General features: G+C 41.6%; 1 protein-coding gene across 4 annotated transcripts in view; it reads left to right on the top strand.

Annotated features, from left to right (window-relative positions):
- LOC110976551 (unconventional myosin-XVIIIa-like) overlaps window positions 1-23,070 on the top strand; it is a 105,843-nt gene that overhangs the window by 8,993 nt on the left and 73,780 nt on the right. For 3 of the 4 annotated variants that reach the window (XM_022229914.2, XM_022229911.2, XM_022229915.2), the window contains 15 exons: window positions 2,999-3,196; window positions 3,673-3,849; window positions 6,484-6,495; window positions 13,949-14,159; window positions 14,741-14,883; window positions 15,679-15,779; window positions 16,442-16,502; window positions 17,437-17,581; window positions 18,461-18,716; window positions 19,084-19,276; window positions 19,898-19,978; window positions 20,347-20,491; window positions 21,005-21,164; window positions 21,764-21,947; window positions 22,669-22,882. In XM_022229914.2, coding sequence (XP_022085606.2) covers window positions 2,999-3,196; window positions 3,673-3,849; window positions 6,484-6,495; window positions 13,949-14,159; window positions 14,741-14,883; window positions 15,679-15,779; window positions 16,442-16,502; window positions 17,437-17,581; window positions 18,461-18,716; window positions 19,084-19,276; window positions 19,898-19,978; window positions 20,347-20,491; window positions 21,005-21,164; window positions 21,764-21,947; window positions 22,669-22,882 — 2,281 coding nt within the window. The remainder of the gene's footprint in view (window positions 1-2,998; window positions 3,197-3,672; window positions 3,850-6,483; window positions 6,496-13,948; window positions 14,160-14,740; window positions 14,884-15,678; window positions 15,780-16,441; window positions 16,503-17,436; window positions 17,582-18,460; window positions 18,717-19,083; window positions 19,277-19,897; window positions 19,979-20,346; window positions 20,492-21,004; window positions 21,165-21,763; window positions 21,948-22,668; window positions 22,883-23,070) is intronic. The other variant, XM_022229913.2, reaches the window with a different exon arrangement.

Genomic DNA, 23,070 nt, shown 5'->3' with positions numbered 1-23,070 from the left:
CTTGTAAACCGTCTGGCTAAGCCAAGCCCTTGTCACAGCTGGAGGCAGCCAGCTAAACTGGGAGCAAACCAACAAGACACACCCTGTGTCTTCGTGGAGAAATCTTTCTAGAAGTTACACTGTACCGGTACCTGGAGGGCAGTGAAATTTAATTTATTTTAACAAAGGGATACCAGCAAAAGTCTCTGTACGTGAATTTGTCTTCTTAGGGAATGTATCCTCGAGATGAGTGCAGTTGTTTAAAAAGATACACATCTACACTGTACCGATAGAGAGGAAGATTTTCTTAAAAGTGTGTTTTCACAGAATACATACATGTACATGTACGCATGTAGACAATATGGCTGCACGGCAGTTAAACATTGTTCACTGTGGCCTCAGTATTGCACAGGAGATTCAGTGATGTAGAACTAGCCAAATGTGACTCTTCTTTGGTAGTGATATGAGCACAGTATTCCATACTTTGCATGGAGACTAATATGCATCTTACGCATGTACATTGTTCACACAGGCATATTCAAGCGATAACTGTAGAAAATAATTTCACTCTTTTTCCACTGATAATCTAGTATTTATTTTATTAAATGCCAACATTTATTTCAGATATACATGTACATGTAACTGGGTTTACTGTTTGAGAGACTTTGAGTTGTCAGGCAAGGTTCCGCATTGCAGAATGTATCTTTACCTTGTTTTTCTGACTAGTGTTCATGGAATATTTACATTCAAGTCCTGAAGTTTTGCACAAAATTTTCAAATGTGATTGGGAGTTGTACCTTGGAGGAATAAGCACTTCAATTTGCATTGTTTCGATTGTACAGTTGTAAGTTTTTTGCTTCTGACGCACCACTTTGGAAAGGTTAGGGGGACATGGACATGTACCTTCAACTTTCACTTGACATGTACATGTTCTTCCTGCCTAGCTGATCCACACAGTTTCATGTCACAAGAGACTTCAGGGTAATGTGTTTAGTCAGACCCCTGGTAGTTGTCTTGTAACCATTGACTGAGACTCAACTCCAGCAACTACTGTACTTTACTCATAATGCCCCTCGTTGTGTTCCATATTTATCTGGTACCAGACCAGTATGGAACCTGCACTTCATTAAGGAAAGTCCTTCCTCATCCCCGAGAGGTAAGGGCTCGTGGGAAGGTGGCAGGAGTCATTCTGTAGTCAGACCTCCTGCTCTGAACTAAAGGCAAGATTCTCTCCTTATCTGTTGCCCAAAAATGCGCCTGCTTATTTCCCGAAGTCACCTCAAAATCACGTATACTGATTGCTCTAAAGTTCATCCACGAGGCTGTGGCAGCATCTCACTTGGCTATCTTGATGGCAAGCAGCATGTGGCATCTTGCCATCTGCTGAGGAATGTGCAGCCTTCCTTTTGGCTGCCTTCTTCCGCGTCTCCATCGGACCTCCTTTACCATGTGACGCCATCATTGGAAGGGCACCTTGTCTTGAGGAGAACACGCTGCTCAGGGTTGTGTCCATTTTAATCGTATTGCCTTTGCTGAGCTGAGACATTTTAGCTTGGGGCAGTGGAGTTCTAAATGTGTCTTCATTAGTTCCTTGAATCATAACCATGGCAACCACATCCCTAAAGATGAGGCAGAGCTCAAGCCCAGAGGAGACACTGGCTGTGTTTCATCTTCCACCAGACATGAGCAGCTGAGACCTCCATAATGACAAATCCTGCTGAGTGCATTAGGAAAGATACATGTCTGGAATGGGAACTTGTCTTCATCAGAGATCCACATCATCAGTCAACGTTATCCAATTGATGCTTCTCATGTTTCTTGGCTATTCTCTGGAGACTAGACTTCTGCTAAAAAAAAACCCGTGCAGAGGGCAAGCGATGAAGAAATCTACATCTACAATCAAACTGGTTTCCTCCTTCATGCAAAGTTCTGAATTTTGAAAAAAAAAAACCAGTGCTTCATGTCAAATTTACCCTAGTGCAAATATTGTGGGCAACAGTCAGCCTTGGGAACTGAGGTCACTGATTTCACTGAGGTCATTGACCTAAGTCACTGCCATGACCACCAAGCGGTCGTCTGTTGTTGTTTTCTTGAGTTCAGGTGTGAGAAAGTTAAGTTGACTAGGAGGACCTCGGTTGCAAGTGTTTTACGAGCCTGTTGGTTTTTATGGCATGTAGCAGACAGAATAAGTGTTCCATTTTTATTTGAAAGAAATAAATTACAGAGTATGTAGTTGAGGGAAAGGACTCTTCGTGGTGTTTCATAACACTGAACTTTGAACTTTCGTGGTGTCTACGTATGTTTCAGTTTTGAATTTAAGTTTGCCTTAGTTTTAGTTTCAGAACTAATCCGTTGCATCGCATGCACATGTATAGTTGTGCATTGTACATGTACAAGGCTAATTAATTACAAATGTAAGTTGAAACAGTTCAAGTGAGTTTTTTACTGATACAAGTGAATGTGTCCTGTGTAGCTGAACAGGAAGAGTTGTCATACAAGAGAAGTTTTTTCCTCATACTGAGTGTAAATTTGCTCATGATTTTTGTGACACCCATGGAGAGTTTACTTGAGGAAGCTTCGAGGAAGAGAAGTCGCTCTGCTGTTGTATGTTTACAGTAGGATTTGCACAAAAAGTGGTATTGTAGAACTTTGAATCCCTGCAGACATCTGTGTCGCAGAATTTACAGTGGATTGCTGTATGGAATGTAATATGGTTCACTGGTTGCATGCACTGTGCACCACCGTATTACACTGTGCAATGTATATTTACCAGTATGGCCTTTGGGGAATCTAACCTTCAAATCTTTCTCTGCCTTGAGCTCCGCACTCATTTTCAAATATGTGTATCTCTACTGTTTGAACTTACTTGCAATATTCAAGTCTTTGGCTTTGAATTACATAAGTTATTGTTTCCAGAAAACCAAACTGCGCAGCTTTTATTGTGTGGAGCTGACTTGTGGTGAGCAAGTAGGAGAACGATGTCTTGTTATCATCTTGTTATTATCTGATTTGACTGCAGGCCAAGTCAGATGCCCAACTCGACTCGGAGAAGGCGTGGCTAGGAGCGGAGAAGGTGTGGCTCCTGCACAAGGCAGGCTTCACCGCCGCCCAGCTGCTGAAAGATGAGGGCATCGTCCCGTTGGCTGAGGGGAGAATCAGGGTCAAGTTGGTACACAGCGACGACGCCCTGGAGGTGGATGAGGAAGATGTGGAGAAGGTCAGTGGAGGACATTGTAGAACAGGCAGTCCTGCCTCCCAACGATGCCTATAATGCAGTGTCCTCCAATCTGTAGAAGTAACCTAGAGACCCATCAAATTTTGCTTGTCTCCCACCATGAAATTGCAGCCACCAAGCTTGAAAATCCAGTCGCCAAGTTTGGGTGCAGTACTACACACAATTATTTTGATGAAAAAAAAATATATATATTGTACACAGATGTCTAAATGCACTAGACCTGAAACAAAAATAATTGGGCATTAAACCCAAGCTAAGCTCAAGGCCTTGCTTCTTTTCCCTCCGCCCCCCCCGGCGAAATTGGGATACGTTTTGCAGGAGGCACTTTGGCCCTCATTTTGTAGAGAGGGGAACTCAATGGGGTCAGTCTCAGTTGAAATCGGCCAAGTATTTTTCTTTCAGTGTTCCGACATTCCTTTAAAGATTCAGTTCCTCTCCTTTTTCCCCTTTCTTTTCAGGCTAACCCTCCTCAATATGACAGAGCAGAAGACCTGGCCTCCCTTCTCCATCTCAACGAGTCAGGGGTACTACACACCCTCCGGCAGCGCTATGGCGCCAGTCTTATTCACACCTACGCAGGCCGCAACCTGGTTGTCATCAACCCAATGCACCAGCTCTCTGTGTATTCAGACAAGGTAAGGTGGTGACATAAATGGCTCCTTCTCGCACTGTGGCTCCACTGTTTCAGGCTAAAATACATCAGACAAGCCCGTCCACCAAATTGATGACATAGAGACTGTAAAGAAATTACACATTGTTTAAAAATATTACATGGAAGGCAAACTCTTTAATTCAGATGGCAAATTAACTTTGGCACATATCCCCCCCATGTTATTACCTGGTGTTCTGTTGTGTTCGTATTTTCAGTGTTTTCTAAGTCCTACAGCATTTTTTCTTTAGAAATAATATTTAATGAGATTTTGTAAAGTCGTTCTTACAATTACCTTTCGTGGATTTCTCTTTTGTTGGCAAGAAAATTCCTGAACCTGAAGCTTTCCACAAATTCCCTGTGCTACAGCCTCTGAACACTGGAGTAAAACATGTTGTGAAGAAAACGCACTTTTGTAAATCCAGCAGGCCCCTGAATGTCCCCAACGTGTTCATTGTTGGGCAAATGTCACTTCATGAAAAGATCTAGGAGCCTATTTTTGTCATTTCATTCAAACTCGGGTATGCCTTCCAATCTCTCCAACGTGACGTGATCAGCCTACCATGAAGTCTTCATACATGAACGTATCCATAAATTATAGCTTACCTTTTTCAAGAAAAAAAATTACGATGTACATACATGTACGTTGAACTTATTTTCATGAACCTAGACCTGTCAATTGTACACTCAGTACCTATAGGAAAGTTATATTTCTGAACATACCATATACATGTAAGAGGAAACTTCAGTTAACGAAGTCAGTCGCAGTAGCACTGTTTCCCAGATGGTTATACATTTGATCAGCTTACGTGAACACTCTGGCAAGACCTGTTCAACATGTTGATCAAAAAACAGCCTGTGGACACGATGGAGCGTTCAAATAACAAGGAGAAGAAATTAACTGCCGTCCAGAAAAGACCTACGTAAAGATTTGACAGTAACTTACTGGCCTTGTGTACAAGCTTCTCGAGAGAGCAAATTACATTTGTCAGATAGAGAATTGAACGATTTACATTTGTTTACTTACCCAGTGTGTGCGTCGTGCTATACAGACATGTATATGTACATGGTACACGCAGGCTTTTATGAAATATACACCAGAAAAATAAATTCAATTATTCAAACTTATCCATTACATGGATAATGGATAAAGATGAATGATAACAGAGCTGTCAGAGTCAATAAACATTCTACAATAACATTTATTCATCCTGGTGCAGTTCCTCTGTTAAGTGTTCACACATCTGCTGATAATTTCCCTTTGTGGTGTGGCTGGCCTGGTGTTGAAGAGATTTGTCCAATCGGTGGAAAACCAACACAGGCGTTAGTTGGTGCCTCATCAATCTCCGAGTCTGCTTTGAATTTTTCACCCGTGCCATTCTTCAAAACTGCAATCAAGTAAACAGTCTGTCCCATCAAAGCAAAGTTACTTCATGAGTGCCAAGTTTATCCAATACTCTCACTTTACATCTCAGTCAAGACACTGGATGTAATTAAACAAGCGTAAGTTTGTATGCTTCTCAATTTCTCTAAATTTCCTTATTGGGACAAAAATTTTCATCGACTGCCATTCAGCATTCTTAAACATGGCATCCCTGTGAAGGAACATGTGTACACAGTGATGTCTGCAGACGTGAGAGTGCATACATGTATATGGTACTTACATGTGAACATGTACATGTAGATATATACAGGTACATGTGCACTGTATACCTGTACAGTATTGCTCTACATGTACATGGTACTTACATGTGAACATGTAGATATATACAGGTACATGTGCACTGTATACCTGGACAGTATTGCTCTATATATGTACATGTACATGTAAGCCTACATGTACAGTTAACACGTATGCATATAATACTTGAGTACTTGTACATTTTGAATCAAGCCTGGACATTTACACGTGGATGTGTAGCATTGCCCATTGTTTTTATGCACTTCAGCATATATATATACAGTATACATACATGTACATGCATACCAGTACATGTACATGTACATGCATGCACATTGCACACTGTGAATACAATACCAGCTTGACAGGGCAGGGCAGTTTATGTACATTGTGTCTACTCATAAATGAGTCAACACTCTGCCAGGCTGTGTATAACCATGGAGGTAGAATCACACCTCCATGGTATAACCTGCATTCACAGCCAGCCCCAGCAATGTTATGAATGTTGGCAGGTCAGAAATGTCTGGTTATCACACAGCTGTCAATTTTTCTCTCCCAGGTGACCTTGAGATCGGTTTAAAGGTCCACGCCCTTTGACCTGTTGTAGCATGGTGAAAACAGACCACTATATTGGTGTTTGGTTATCACAGACAACCCCATTTACCATACAAGTAACATTTGGGCTGGTTATGGTAAACTTGAGGGAAACCCATAAAAGGCTTGAAAAATTCTGTTCAAACCCACCTTATGTAAATCTGATCACCCAGGACATTTCTAGAAAGCTGGAACAAAACCCAGCCATGAAGACTGTACCAAAGATTTTAACGATCCAGTGTTTTCTCTCTTGCTACCACTTCCCTGCTCCTTCCCATCTCATCCCCATGACCCTCGACCTTTGACCCTGGCTCCCCCCTCCTACACTGCTTCTGGGATATGCAGCATGCCACAGCAGTAAGTAGCCCCTCCCCATTGCTGAATATTTGTGTGTGATTGTGACATAACATTTCGTAACATTAACATGTATCTTTTGCTCTTCCACAAATGTTTTTTTTTTGTCTAGCCTACATGTACATGATGTAGTGTGGTACCGGTACATATGTTTTTTTTTGGATCTTCAAGACCTAATAAAGTATTTCTTTTCAAGAGCTAACATGTTCTGTTTATTTGCACTATTCGTGGACTTGTTGGATACACGTGTTTAGTTTGCAAAACTCCATCGTTTCTTTTTCTTGGTAAATGTACAATTTACATGATGATTTGTTTTTATGAACCCACTGTAAAATATTCCTTCAATGCCTCAATATGAAAAACTAACATACCAGTATAATGATGCCTGTTTTTATTACACATTAGTAATAAAGACACTGGAAGATTTTTCGGTTAACTGGAGTGTTGTATTTGCTGATGAATTCAGCGCCGATCCATTGAGGGCAGTGTTGCATCTCTCTCCTATTGCTTGCGAGTCCACATTTAAGCCATATCTGCAAACAAGGAAAGTACAAGGGCCAAGTAATGTACACAAATGAATGTGGAGTCTTCACATCAACTGACAAGTACATGTAGTGTATGTTTCCATGCTTCATTTTATAGGTCTATTATTGTACATGTGAACACCATAAAAAGCCCGTCTGAAGTTCACTGATGTACATGCGTGTCTGGAGAGATTTTTTGTCAATGCACTGTCAAAAAGGAAATACCTACATTGTAATTCGTCCATCTACAGTGGTGGTACATGTATGTTATTGTATGTGTAATGTTATTGTGTATGATTTGTGTGCGTGGCAAGCATGTTTATTTTTTTATTAGTAATTTTAGTGTGCCATTTTTTTCTGTGGCCGGAGAGAGTTGTAATCTAATGAATCCTTGCTGGGCGTCGGAGTGAAAATAATGCGCTGAGGCCCAAGTTTCCAGCTAACCTTATTTGCCTGTGCATAACTCCAAATTCATTGGGAGAGGGTGGGATATGTATCAGTAACATAGTGTGCCAACCCCTGGCAGTGGGATTTACCCAATGTGTTGGCAGAAAGTCTTGCTGGAGGACAGTAATAGTGAAACCATATTCTGTTTATATTTGTGCCATCTGTGTCGGTGACTGTCGGAGGGATTTCCAAAATTGAGATTTGACGTGAAAATCCAGGAGCACATTCCTGATTTATGTGTTCTTGCCACTGTCGGTTTAGCCTTATTCTTCGTTTCTTTTTTCATGATTTTTAATTGTTTTGCCTTCGTGGACTTTTTGGAATTGCACTCCGAGTGATAGCACTGAAATCTAATTTGGTATGGTTACAGAGGAATTCTTCGAAGAACTTACTGTACCCAACTAAGCTTTTTCAGCAGCTAGGAAATCAAATGCTTTCACAATTGTTTCAACTCACTTTTTTGCTTTTTTAACACAATAGCTGTGCCATACAAAGATAAAAGAAATGAACTCAGTCCAATTTAATAAAAATTAAATTTGCAATTGTCACTTTTTTTAAAATTACTATGTCTGATTAAAAATTTGTTTGAAGAATTCATCACTGTTTCTACCTAGCTGCTTAAAAATGTTTGTATGAAGCTTTTCCCTCTCTTTTTTTTCATGTTTTTGTAGAAACGTGATTATAAGCACCCCTGTTATTGTCATTACTTTCATTTCTTCAAATCTAGCATTCCTGTCATGCCTGACAAGTTTATCAGCTTTGGCCCAGTGTCAACAGCTTTTCTAGAAATCCCAGGAAAGTTCAAGTGTCAAGGTTCTTGTTTACATTGGATTTGTCAGGATGGAGGGACCTTTTTTCCCCCTTCCCACTGCCCCTTTGTGAGTTGTTGTCAGTTGTGGAGGCATAAAAGGCAACTGTGGCTAGGAAAAAGGTTAGGGGGGGGATGGGGCTTATTCCGAACTTGCATTCATACACGTTCCGCCCTCTGCAGGAGATTGGGTATGGAAAGTAGGGAAAATGCTAGCAGCATTTTGCACAATCAAGTTGAGCCATGAGTTGGCCAAGTTTGCCGTCCTTTGCGACAGAGTGTGTAATTTCACATTTTGTCACTTGTTTTGTAATTAAACACATTTGAAGAAATGATTAAAAGTCTGGAGTGAGCTTAAAAATGGGTAATAGTTCTTGAAAAGTCCCAGTTAAAAAAATCCCCCAAAACTAAAATGAAGTTTCCAATATTGGTAACTCTCTCTGTTGCTGTGTAAAAATTCTTCTGGGTGTGCATGATGGAACAAAATTTGCAAAGATTTCTAAAAGTAATGACGGGCCTTAAAAATGTGGTTGCCTTGAAAATATTGTTTGTATCATGAACACATGTACCTTACTAGTCAGTAGCAAGATTTTGTGAATACCATACAAATAGTTCATTTATTCTGTATTTCCAGAGTAGATCGGAACCGTTAACATTTTCATCGGAGGCTGTATTAACCAATTTGCATGTGTCTGTACAAGGATGTACTTCACACCACAGCACATGTTTCACCTTGAATTGTTTTGTGCATGATACGCCATCTGTGTCATTGAAACAAAGGAAACATCTTGGTCATCTAACCTTGTGATGAACGTCAAGGATAGATGTTGTACAACCCATAGTGTCCCAGTAAACGCAGTCTGCATGGACATGGAGCAAACACCAGGAAAGACAAACTCAGCAAAAGTCCTCCAGTGAGCTCCGTTTTAGGATCATATGTTTAGTATTTTTGGACTGGAGGAATGTTTACCGGAGTCCTGAGTTTATCCCATGAGGCTGTTTGGTGATGGGACACATTGAGGGAAAATTGGTGGCCTTTGAATGTCCCGATCGAAATGTCTAGGAGAGCTAGTGCCCTCATTTCAGGCTGTACAAATAATGTGTTCCTTTCATCCGAACGTGTTTACTTTAAGTAGGGCCCAAGGGAGTAATACAGAGAATCATGTGCCGCGGCTCTGTTCCAACCACGAAGGAAGTGGTTTACAGAATGTTAGGCACGTGCTGAGGATGTGACGTTCATTGGTACCTGAGCCTGTACCACAGGGTTGCCGATGGGAACCGGTGAATATATTTGTACGGCACATGGCGATTGTTGCAGTGGACAGACAGTTTTAGTCTTACCTCGCTGTTCAAATCCTCAAGAGTGAGCTGTAAGATGGCACCAGGCAACTGCGGAGCTATTTTGATCACCGTGACTCACGGTGATCAAATGGGGGGGTGGTCTAAAATTGTCTGATCCCAGAGGCATGTTGATGAAAGAGTTGGAGACTTACTCCATCATTCCTGGCTCAGGGAAGGCCGAAAAGAGCGTGGATGTGCGATTGAAGAGAGGGGGGAATTGTTGGTTGAGTCCTGATAAGTCTCTTGGGAAGGTCTTTTCAGCTGGAATCCCATAAATAGCCAATTCCTGGAGATGGCAGATTTGAATGAGGCTTCTCGTGGGTGCGGTCATGGGCTGATTATTTTCCCTTGGAAAATCTTCAAATTATTTCACTTTGGAACTCCTACCATAAATGTACCATCTTCTTGCAATTCCAATGCTAGGCTTTATAGCAAGGGGGAAGTTCAATATTTTGTAATGATCCCCTCACTAGCGTCTCAAATTCAATCCATCATCCGGCAAATGTGTGTCCAGTCACTGATGATTTGCCTTATTCTACCATAAAAAAATCTAAATTGAGCAACTTTAAGCCCTCATGAATATGCATGAACATTTATCTCCCTCCAAATCATTTTCAAAATATAACATTCTTTTTTGAATAACCGTTATTTATGCACAGGTACGGTAGCGTTTCCCTCACCGCAATCATGTGACGTTGACACAAGCAGGGGCCAATTTCAAAGAGCTGCTTAAGCACAAAATTTGCTTAAGCACGAGAAAACCTCGCTTGATAAATCAGGTCACCAGCCAAAACTCGCACGAGAAAACCATGCTTGATAAATCAGGTAACCAGCCAAAACTCCATGTGATGTATATTGTTTTGGAATCATATTTAGCTGTCTTTTGGTTAGCATGACAATTAGATAGAGTTTGAGCTGGTAACCTTTGTGTTTTAAGCAAGGTTTTTTCACGCTTAAGCAGATTTTGTGCTTAAGCAGCTCTATGAAATTGGCCCCTGATTTCTTGACTACGTGTGTTACATTTACTTCCCACAGAAAAAATGTGCAGTGTCCTCTGCATAGAATTTCCTCATGCATGTTCATGTATAACCCATCTTGAACCTTCCTGCCTTTATAATGCCAATCAGTACAAAAACCCTGCTTACAATATGCTACTTTCACATTTATGCCAACCAAACTGGCACGAATGTAATCATCCTAATGAATACGACTCCTACTGGTAGCTACTCATGAAATAATCAGGTTACAGCATCTGCTGCCTGGCTGAAATATTAATTTGCAATCAAATATGCTGCCAACCCACCAGGTTTTTTGCTGGCATTGGTCTGTAGGCCAGACAGTCTGTTTGATGACGCCAAGGTTCATAGTACTTCCCGTGGTCCAATGCCAACAGGAAACTCATCAATGTTATCTGATAAATGCCCTCTGCATTGACCTTAAGTCGACCTGGATGTGGCCTCAGGTCAGGAAGGATGCCCTGCATTTTTCATGGAATGAAATTTACCTGTGTTTACCTTGTTGTTGAAATTGTAGCACTAATAAAGTAACAAAAGTGTGACAGTGTACAGTTTAAACTAGTACTTTAAAAGGTGGATCTTGGTCCGTTGATAATTGTCCAAGCCAAGGCAGGGGCCATTACTGGCGCCCGGCTCCTCACTAGTTTAAAACATATACGAACTAGTTAAAAACCCCTTTTTCAAACTTTTATTTCCAAGCATACTGGTACCTTTTGGCTGAGAGCATTAAACACACTGCCAACTATGAGTATATTCATTGTAACAGGTGTACTGGATTCTGCCACTGTGAGTATACTCATTGGAAATGAAAGGCCGTTGTAAGGTAAATTGAATAGACTGGCAGCACAACAAATACCCTGCTGGCAGTGTTGAGGAGATACATCTGTAAAATGCTCATGTTCAAGTACATGTAGACACCTGAAAGGCACCTATTAAATATGCGCGCATGCGTACAATGCCTGGCAAATGTGAACACCCCTTTGAAATTATGCGCGGCAGTCATCATGTTAAAAAGGCTTCGGCAATCCCAGTCAAGTCTGAAATTTGGACATGCAGACTGCCATTGTGCTATGCATCATCTTTCAAGCCGCATTCCAAGAGGTTTTTTTTTTATTTATTTCATTTAATTATTTTTTTTATAACAGCTTTTAAATTCACATAATCTTTATAATTTAATGCTTTCTGGATGTTATGTTTGCTCAAATAAATCTATATTTGGGATGAAAGAAATTGGCCCGTGCTTGGTAATAATCATTCTGGATCAGACACTTTGGACCTATCAGAAGAGGCAAGCTGTGTTTGGGAGGCACATTTATTCATTAAGATGTAATATTAATGGGCACAGGGAGCCCTGGAACTTGCATTTTATAAGTTTGAGTCTCATGGCAGGATTTTGATTAAGTACCATGCACTTGGCTTCGACTCTCCACTAGTCACACCCAAGCATGCAGTCATGTATGATCAGTGTTTTCCACCTTGTCCTTGTCAAATCTTCAGACTACGCTGGAACTGCATTTGTAATTTGTATGTACTCCAGGTTGAATTGTAAATTAAAGTGGAGATTTTTACCGATGTAATTACATGTTGGTCATCCGTCAGTGTCTCTCACTTCTTATGTAACGGTCAATTCTTGTTTTCTCCCAGCACTGAGAGCTGCTTTCTGTTGAACTTGTTGCTGATCAGGAATGGGTTACACAGGCGTACACTTACACCGATCTTTTTAGATAATCTAATCTTAATCTAAATATGTACCTGCAAAGTTGGCACGGTTTCCAGAATGCATTTCTCTAACACTGAAAAAGAAAACTTCTTGTTGCTACCAACTTTGCCTGTGACCTGCATTGTGGATTCACCATCAAGAATCCTGTGTGTGACTAATGACACTTCAAAGCCCCAAGCACTCCAAGAATGAAATGTTCACCTGCTTCCCTGACTGAGTGACTAACGAGCCTTATGGATGGATGTGATTAATTACTGACCACCTGTGTGGACTAGTCACTAACACTTCCCAGCGGGGTTTCAGTACAAAGCTCCACAGGTTCTTGAAACTAGAAAGGGATTTGATACATGTAGCAATGAACCAATACAGTCATTTGCAAAAGTTTAGGACCACCCATAGAAAATGCATTAACCTGAAGGAAAACCAAACTTAAACCAATCGATCATGGCAACTTATGTTTGTTTTCAATGGGTAACCTTGGCACCTTGGTTGAACATTTTTGACTACATTTCCATGATTTGACGTGTTAACAGTCTAATATTCAGTGTGCCCTCCCTTATTTGTGATTGCTTTGGCTGGCCTTTTTTTACCCATGCTGCCTTGCAGACAAAATGTCATACAAGACCTGCCTTTGCAAAAAATTTCATTCAAATGGGTATATAGCACTACATTGATGTTATGCACCACTGTAAAATCATGTTAAGTAATCATTCAATGAGACAGTGTAATGCAGACCCAGTGACAGAAATACCAATAAAATTCAAGGTGGTCTTAAACTTTTACAAATGACTGTGGTGCGATACAAACTCGAACACAACGTTGGACACTTTGCTTGTCTTGGTGTGAAAAGTCTCCACAGTTACAGTTCAGTGCGAGTAAATAAGTGATGCCAGTACTTTCCCTCATGCTCAACATAAAGTATGTTTCTTAACCTGGCTTGTCCCATCTCAATTCCGGATCCTTCGTAATCTATCACAAGAATTTGGAGTTTTGCAAGATTGAAGAAAGCTGCTGTTATGTTATATGGTGCTGTGAAACTTGTTAAAGTCAAAAGAATGTGGAATTCGGTTTCGGCACAGTGGTAGATTTGTGAGAATTTTAGGAAGTCTCTTAACAGGCATGCTAAGGGAATTACAATAGTTTCTTAGCAATGTAGCCATCCCCTATCTCTTACAGTTCGGCACAGACTATCAGAGAGTCCCACCAGGCACTTAAGGTCCCCAAAATGAAAGAGTTGATCATTCCTACATGCGTTTCTCATCCACATCATTCTTGAAAGGTGCTTGAGGTTTTATGTTACTTTATGTTGTCCATTGAGACCCTTTCAACCTGTCAATATCATTGCATGTAAGCGACATTGTACCTGAGTACATTTCTTTCCCCTTTAGCATTTCCATTAATCAGTGGGCCAAAACTGTTAACTGTCATTTGGAGGCCTGTCTAACACCAAAGCAGAACAATCTTAGTTTAATCAAGTTTGCAGCATGTAACGTTACAAAAATAACTATAATTGTAAGCATTGCTAGGTGTCAGCATTTTCACCAAAGTACACTCTACTCCCACCAAGCCTTACGATATCATCCTGTTACCATCTCTCCAGGTCATCCAGCTCTTTAAGGGATGCAAGCCAGAGGACATGCCACCCCACATCTACGCCACGGCGCAGACGGCCTACCGCAATATGCTGGCCACCCAGCTGGACCAGTCAGTAGTCTTCCTGGGGCGGAGCGGGGGAGGGAAGTCGTGGAATGCGAGGCACACCCTGCAGTACCTAACCCAGGTGGCGGGGACCGTCAGCAACATGGTGACAGGTGACTGACTGCCGGAACCTTTCTCTCCCACCACATCTCAGCTTCGTCTTCTATGAGACTTCGTCTCAAGCTCTGCAATGATTTCCAATCAATTGACGTTTTGAACCAACGGAAAAATACTTCAAACCCTGGCCTCATACTTTGTCAGTGAAATAGTCCTGTCATAAAAGAACATGGAGTTTCATCTGCTGGATCTTAGTTTAAAGGATTAAACTCGTGAAATTGAAGCCTGGTGCCAAAGATAGATGATGGAGCTGCAATTTCTTGGTAAAGGAAGGAGGATAAGTGAACAAAATAAACTGAAAGTTTCCAGTGATGTCTATGAACTGTTGGACATGATACTAGCTGATCTCTTGCATGGACCATACATGTAAAGTACATGTAGGTTTGGGCAACTTCAGCTGTTTTAAATGACTACTGAATCTCTCCAGGAGTTGCCATCCTGTTTGTAATCAACCCCAAATTCACCCGACAAAACAGATCGCATGGAAATCATGGCTGGTTACACAAAAGTAAAGGTTAGATTTTACATTTTCCCCCCTCACTCAGTTTGAATGTCTGTGACCTTTGCCCCCAAACAGTGGACAAGATCCAGGCCGTGGCTACCCTGGTGGACGCCTTTGGAGGCGCGCGGACTGTCCAGAACACCAGCGCCACACGCTGTTCTCAGATCCTCTCCCTGGACTTTGACCACATGGGACAGATTGCCGCCGGCTCCCTGCAGGTAAACAGGAAACCACTGCCATCCAGGTCTTCCTTAGGAGACTGGGCCAAGGAGGGGTGACCTGGTAGACGGCTTTTTTGTCCCTTCAACTTCTGCAAAAGCTAAGGCTCAGACGGAGGAGCTGAACTGCAAAAACACAAACGTGTTCAGCAACCCAGTTTCAGAAACAAAAATTCTTCAGTAGGGCTTTTTCTGATCAAAATCCCCAACTCTTGCATTTATGTTTGCCTTGTTTCTTTGACTCTGATGTACCGTGGGTAGCTGTTAATATTTTGCTGTGTGAAAAAAGAAAAGTTAAACGTTATGGACAGAGTGGCTTGTAAAGATCATTGCATTTAGCTTTAATTGCACAAGGGGTAAATTTCATGGAGCTACGCTGAAAAATTACTGTGCACGGAAAAAATATTGACTTAATGGCAAAGACGGATCCCCTGGGCACAGAAATTTGCTAAGCAAAGTTTGTGTTTGGAAGTATAACATGCATCTTTCTCTATAGCTTATGATTGTAAATAAGCTACATGCACATGTATGTGTACACTGATTTTCTAAAGAGCAGTTTTCGGTATCGCCAATTTTTTTTTTAAGTTTTGTTTTGGCGTTGGTGGTTTTGTGGTAACTAGTTCAGCGTGAACAACCTGTGTAACGATATAAGAACTTTGAGTTTGAATTGGTCTCCAATATGGCATATTAGAATGTCAAATGAAGCAGAAATTGCAGGAAAGCCCGATGGAATTTCAGTGGACTGGACGTGGATCTGACTCTTTTCATGGTGTTTCCTAATGTCTCTCTGTACAGATCCTGGTTTTGGAGAAGTATCGTGTGGTCAGGCGCCCAGCCAGTGAGAGGTCTTTTAACATCTTCTACAGCCTGATGGGCGGTGCAGACGAGACACTAACGTAAGTCTCTGACTTCCTTGCAAGAGAGACTGGAATCAAGTTCAGTTGACTATGAGTGAATCCCAGGTCCCCGGGCATAATCATCCAGTGGTTAACGAATGGTTGCCAACAAAACATAGACTAAGTGCACCATGGAAAAGGTTGCAGGCAGAGGTTCTTATACATGTGTAAACAATGATATTTCTCAATGAGTTATACATGTATTTAGAAGATTAATTACTTTATTTCTGTTTGTTTCAGGGAGTGCGGATATGCCTTTTCTCTGCCCCTCTTTAGACCCAATGAAAAATTTGTGAAAAACATGAAAAAAAATGAATGAATGAAAAAGTCATGTGTCGGCCGTCTTCAATTGAAAGTGAAGTTAACTTTTCATTGTTGGAACCCAAGAGTAAAAATAACAGAAACAAAATCAAAGTTTACTACAACTTAATGCCAGTTTACTTTCAGAAGAATTTAGAATCATGACATAAATTGTGTCTGAATGTTTTTAACCACATTAAAAAACTGAAAGTGAGGCTTGGAACCCCAAAAAGTCTGGCACCACCCCATCTGACACTTTTCATTGAATATGATAGATTCAGGGAACACGATCCAAAATGGCTTCCCAGTTTATGAGGTCCACTGAACTCTGGTGTTGTTTTCTCTTTTTTGTAAAATTGCAGGAAGGAGCTGTTCCTGAACCATTTAGCACCAGATAACGTGTACATATCTCCCTTGCAGAGGGTAAGTTGGTCTTCAGAACCACTCCTGATATTTCTCTTTACAATGAGGAGTGCCGAGCAAGCTCCAAAGTTTGACCAACTGTAGAAATGTCACAGCATTTTGATAACTGAATTCCAAGCTCTGTCCTGCGTTGGGTATGTCTTGGTCCTCAGTTGTTCCTTCAGGCCCTGATTTTAGAAAAGAGTGACTCCATACGAAAGTGGACAGTCGGTCACACTATTACCAACCTCATTTCCCAAGATATTCTTTATGAAGAGAGGATTTGAAAAGAAGACAGTGGAAATAATCAGTAGTACCATCACCTTGAAGTCCACTTTCAGTTTCTCCTACCAGTTTTTTGTTTGCTAGTTATCAAGTCAGTAACAGTTTGCCCACTTGCACGTGGAATTGCCCAGTAGTTGAAACTTCCTTGTTTCTCAAAGTTTGTCAGGCCAGTGTGTTAAAAAAGTCTGTGAGAATCAAAATATAAAGCAAACATTAATTTTGGCTTAATATATATAAGGATAATAAGGTCTTTGCAAGTTAAATTTGAATAAAATCTGGTACACTGAGTTAGCTGATTGCACATAAACGTAACAATTCCCCAGACTAAATATACTGTTGTTATACCTCGTGATTCGGGGTAAGCTTTTGCTTAGCAACCACCATCTCTGGAATGGACTGGTTCCTTTGTGCCCTTCTTATCCATTGCAAACAGTGTATTGGTGCAAAGCATCTCTTATTTAACTATAAGCAAAAGCTTGCTCTGAATCACAAGGTATAGCAACAGTGTCTTTAGTGTGGAGAGTTCAAATTGTTATGTTCATGTGAATTTAAAGAACTCAGTGTACCAGATTTATTCAAATGTAACTCGCAGAAGGCTTATTGCATGTACAGTGTGAATCTTAACAAACCTTCTGGAAAAGAGTTTTGAATGGATTTTTTTCCCCCCTAGTCGGAGGAGAAGCAACCAACCACAACAGCTTGGAATAAGGTCCTGCATGCCTGCAGTGTGTTGGGCTTCTCCAGCGAGCACTGTAAGGCGCTGTGGTGCGTCTTAGCTGCCATCATTCATCTGGGTGCAGCTGGAGCGACCAAAGGCTAGTTGGAACTTCGATTCCCATTATGTATTAAGAAGGAGCCAGTTTATTTCAAAAAGCAAGATTGTTTGAAAACAAAGCATGCTTGTGTCAGCATATGGTCAGACCTTGAGCGCACGTATTGCTGTTCTTGAATAACTTGGACATGCTTCAATTTTGGCATGCAAGTTTGGAATACCAGACTGGCTCATTGAACGTAATCTAGTATTCAGAATAGATACACAGGAGCTTAGGTATTGGGAGTGAATTGTAAAATGAACCCAATTGAGGTTTCTACCAATCAATTTTTATATGAGATTTTATACCTGTAATGAAAATCTGATTATTTGGTTTTCCCTTCCCGGCATAACTTATGAAGCCCTGTGAGCTCCATGTTTTGGGGAAAATATTAACAAGCTTACTTGAGTGGGACTCAAGCCTGCGACCCTCCTGCTTAATAGTGTAGGTGTCTCTTCGAGCTTGTCAGAGGGGTCAGCCGGCTGGCTGGTTGGAAGAAATTACGTTGGCGAAGAGCAAAAATTAAATGTTTACCGTAACATCTCCCGGAGATAAAAGGCCTTCAAGAGTTACTGCAAAGTTGTGATTTCTCAGGATTTTTCCAAAGTTGAGGATTTTTTTTCCTTACATGTGTTTGGATTTTAGAAGATTTATTACTCAGGTGCGGCTACATTTTGTTCAAAAACTCAATGCAAGATTTTCACTATTCCAGATATTTTAGAGAGAACTAGTGTCATACTAGCCATTTAAAGCCCTGAAAATTTACCGGATTTAATTAATGCCATCGTTACATCCCCTGTACCAGATTGATTTGGGATTTCCCTATATCGGAAAGCCCAGCACTGGTCACTGACCAACCATCTCTTGTGATCATGTTAACAGGCTCTGGGAGCAGCAAAGCCCAGTTCCGCAAGCCCACCGAAGCCCAGAAGGCCGCCCACCTCCTGGGCATCAGCTTAGAGGAACTTGCCAAGAACACCTTCAGCCCCCGCCTGGGGGGTAACGCCCCCCGCGGCAGCCTGAGACCGGTGGTCAACGACCCCTCGGAGCAAGGGGCCACGCCACGGGACGCCCTGGAGAGCATGATGGTGGGGCTGTACGGTGAACTGGTCAATGCGGTAGTGTCGCTGATAAACAAGTGAGTGTATCTCCAGGCTGATCTAGGCTATGGCAACCCTTACTGTGAAGTTGTTTTGTTTTAAATTCCAGAATTTTCTGTGCAATATTTCCTGTGACTAGTAAATGAGACTTGCACACTGATGGTATGTCTTCTTGACAGGTGAATGCATTCTCGTAATAATCTAGGGTGTGGCACCCCTTGGTGGGAATACATAGGTTGAAAATTTCAGAATTTCTTAGTCTTTACTCAAACAGTGAATGGCATTTGTCTGTGCAAACTTTCTACAAAATATTTGCCTTGACTGTAACAAACATGCGTGATGGTGATCGGCTAGTCGAAAACATTAGATTTTTATTCAACGTTTCAAACTATTTTATTCATTTAGGGCCCTGTCAAGTTCGTATCGGACCGTGTCATCCATCTTGGTCGTGGATGTCCCAGGGTTTCAAAACCCCACAGCCTGCGGCCAGCCGGGTGGGGCCTCCTTTCATGACCTCTGCATGAACTATGCACAGGAACGCCTGCAGTTACTGTTCCACGACGCCATGTTCACCGCGCAGCAGGACAAATACGCACAGGTCAGGGCAACACGTAGTGGAGAGTTATGAATCTTCTTTGGTGGTCTGGCAGGATCTTTGACAGAAGGTTATGGGTCCCACCTGATAAATAGTAAACAAATAGGATGGGAATCAGTCGCAAACAGTTCACAAATGTAGCAGTACTGTGGCCAGAGGTGAATACAGTGTACTTGTGAAAACACTGGTTGCCAGCCAAAACGTAAAGTATGTATGTTACTGCTGACAATGTGCATTTCATGTTTTGAAACATTTAAAAAATTTTTTATTCCAATGAGACCACCATCTAGACAAACACAAGAGTGAATGAACTAGACCCCACTCATTGCTTGGAAAAAAAATTACAAGAAAAAAGTGGTGCTCAATTTTTTTGGAGTAGTGTGTATTGCTTGTGACTAGTTTCTGGCTTAGTCTGCTCGGTAAGGCAGTAGCTTAGAGATACTAGCAGTGACGGCTAGTTGAATGCGTATGTAAAACCTTTATTATCCGGGTGTGATTTTTTCTCTGAACCCCACACAGAATTAATGAATTATTGTTTTGCAAAGTTTGTAGCCTTGCAGAGCTAAATTGTGGTGTTTTTTGTGTGTATATATCTAATCTTGCCTTGCTGGTTTTTGGTTGCAGGAGAATATCGACTGTCAGTTTGAGCAAGCAGACACCACGCCAGAAGCCATGGTCAACCTCCTTGATAAACAGCAGGGTCTGGTAAGAACTTTGCCGCAGACAGACGATTAGTTTCAGTTTTTACAAAACGACTGCAGAATTTGATTCTGTCTTGTTGAAATATTCCTGCGAGTTTGAAATATCAGAGTCTCCAACTGTTAGTTCGGGTCGTTCCAATCTGTAAACACTTTGCCGTAGCATTTTTCTTCTTACCAAGACCTTTATGGGAAAACAGTAACCAGACAACGCAGTGCTAAGACATAGTGCTAAGAATGTATGTCTGAGTGTAACCGGTCATCGTATCAGGTGGATACCTCAAACAAGATGCGTTGTTTTTCCTTCCCATGTTGGCCAAATTTATAACTGCCAGTTTCAGTTTCAAGGATTTGTCATCTCTCCTCTGTTCAAAGATGCGGTCTTCCAACTTGGACCTTAGGGATGTGGACCAGAAGGGGCTACTCTGGCTGCTGGATGAGGAGTCGATATTCCCTGGAGCCACCGATGAGAGTTTCATGGAGAGAATCACCATCCATTACGGCCACCTGGCCAGAAAGAGTAAGTTTATAAAAGGTTTCTTCCTATCTGCTCCGAGCGGAATAACAGAGGGCATATTTTTTGGTACTCACTGCATTGGCGCACCATGAGGCGTGCAAGTATATGCGCGTTTGACGAGTAGCACGCTAAGTACGCTTGACTAATTTACTGCGGCATGTATGGTCTTTGAGTGCACGCAGACCGCGAGCAAGAACCCGCTTATAACTACCTGTCTTTTTTTTGCTGACTGGGGATGCACTTCAGCTCGGGGCAGATAACCCTCTTGTAGCCTCCAAAGTCTTCCAGGAAGTTGGGGAGGGTTTTCAGTGCATTTGGGAAAGGTTGAACCTAGCCACAGCTTGAAGCAGCATGCCCAAATATCCACTGCGTTTTAAATTATTTTTCCCCGATAACTTTCTTTGTAATTTTGTCAAAAGTGACACAACACATGGATCAGGAGATTATCTGTAGGAAAATGCTGACTGTTTTTAGAACTTTTTGCTGACCGTATTTTTGCATCCGTGTTGTCTCCAGAAGACGGTCTCCTACGAGGATGTAAGGACAAGAACAACTTCATCTTGAATCATTTCCAGGGCACGACACCGATCCAGTACAATGCCACTGGCTGGCTAAGGAGCTGTCGGGAACATCCCGTGGTCCGGATGGCAATAGTCGTCCTCCAGGAATCACAGAAGTGAGTGCACATTCTGTGTTCATTGTTGCAATTCACCAAATTAATTGTACATGCACTAGGTTGAAAGATGCTCCGTTATACTGTTGAATATGTTTTATCTTTTGTTAAATTTGCTCCCGATTCAGTTCAATTTGCAATTTCCTTTCAAACACAGACAGTAGCAATCTCATCCATGAGATAATAATTGCCTCACCCGTTTTTGAGTTTCAGTTCTTGTTGCAAAGAAGGAATGATCCCTTACTTAATAAGTACAGACAAACTATAGTAGCTTTAATGATTTTTTTTAACCCTAAACTAAGTTCCAAAATTGGTAGTCTTATATTCAGTGTCACCAAGAGCATTGAGATTGTTAGAAATCCCACTTATGTAGGTACATTCAGTTGATTTTTCTGTTTCTAAGGTCTCTTAGAAGAAGGTAATTGTCTCTTCTGAGTATATCTTAGGCATTTGAATTTTAAAGATGTTTCCTGTGAAACCAGAGCTGAATATACAGTGCTTAACAGATAAAAAGTAGACTCATGTTTGAATCAATAATTCGGGTGAGGGTCTCACAATTTAATACATTGAGTCTTTGAGTCAATTGCATTTTGAAACTGCAGGAATAACATCAGCGGCTTGTTTGTGAGTCTAGCGGGCTCCCTGCCCAGTACGATGGTGGGCTCGGTCGCGGGCATAGAGGGCAGCTCGTCACTGCGTCGGGCGTCAAGTATCCGTAGGGCGTGGTCCAGCGGCACTGCTGCCATTAAACGCAAGTCCATCTGCCTACAAGTCAAATTCCAAGTGGTGAGTTCTGTTGGCATAGGTTTGGTCCTTTGCAGTGTACAGAGCCAAATAGCAACTTTCAGGTGGCTAGAGAACATATTTATACACACAGAAATGCAGCTCAAATTGTGCACACCTGAAGCAAAAAATGCTAAATCACTACGCCCAAGGACTACTTTTTTATATTAAGTGGAAAGCAAAATTCTGTAATAAAATGCAAACATTTGCCCAACTTTGGAAACCTCTTGGTGGCACATAACTTTAACCCCTTCGTGCTGTAATTCTTTTGACCGTGACTGCTGGGCTGCGGTATGCCCTGAATGGAGGGCTTTGTCCAGCAGCAGGCCCCATTGAACCAGCAGCTGCATGGTGAATAGACTGTATGTGTGGTATGCACTAATCCTCACACAACGGTGCGGTAGTAGCAGTCCTCCGTAGCGAAGGGGTTAAGCATTACTTGAGTTGTGAGAGTTTTTATTCTCACAACAGAACACATTTTGTATGTAATCCTGTCAAATGAGTTTCTTGTGTTGTGTAGTTTCTCAAAAAAACCTTTCAGCTGTCACAAAACCTGCAAAATGTAAAGTTTTGTAAGCGATTGACGTTAGACTGTACAAAGGCGTTGGCCGGATGAGGAATTAGAACCTACGATCATTAGAATATCATGACCAGTTGAGCAAGCCAGCCTCAGGTTAGGTGTCGCCCGAACTGATTTGAATTTTTTCCGGCATTCTTGACGCAGGACGGTATTGTGGACTCCCTGCGTCGTACCCGCCTACATTTCGTCCACTGTCTTCTCCCCCAAGTCAACGCCGGCCTGTGCGAGCTGAAGAACCTTGGGGCCAAATCCCCTACCTCCCCAACGCCCACCTCCGACGGGCTGATCGACGTACCCTACCTGAGGAATCAAATCCGAGGACTGGAGATCTTGGAGTCCACCAAGCTACACAAATATGGTACACATTATCCCCTTTGTCATTTCCATTGACAAAGCAATTTCTTTCAACCTTTTCTACTAGGTTTTTCCTTACACCTATATATATATATGTTTAACTACCACCAAACATCAGTTCTCAATTCTGATTGGTCAATCTAAACAATGTGATCTTATACTGTACTGCAAACTTCAGTTCTCAATTCTGAT

Source organism: Acanthaster planci, linkage group LG09 (assembly GCF_054643075.1).
Source record: "Acanthaster planci isolate LZ-2023a linkage group LG09, COTS_SCS, whole genome shotgun sequence".
In the NCBI taxonomy this organism is placed as follows: Eukaryota; Metazoa; Echinodermata; class Asteroidea; order Valvatida; family Acanthasteridae; genus Acanthaster; species Acanthaster planci.
Note: the sequence above shows the minus strand (reverse complement) of the source record. Positions and strands in the feature narration are given on the sequence as shown.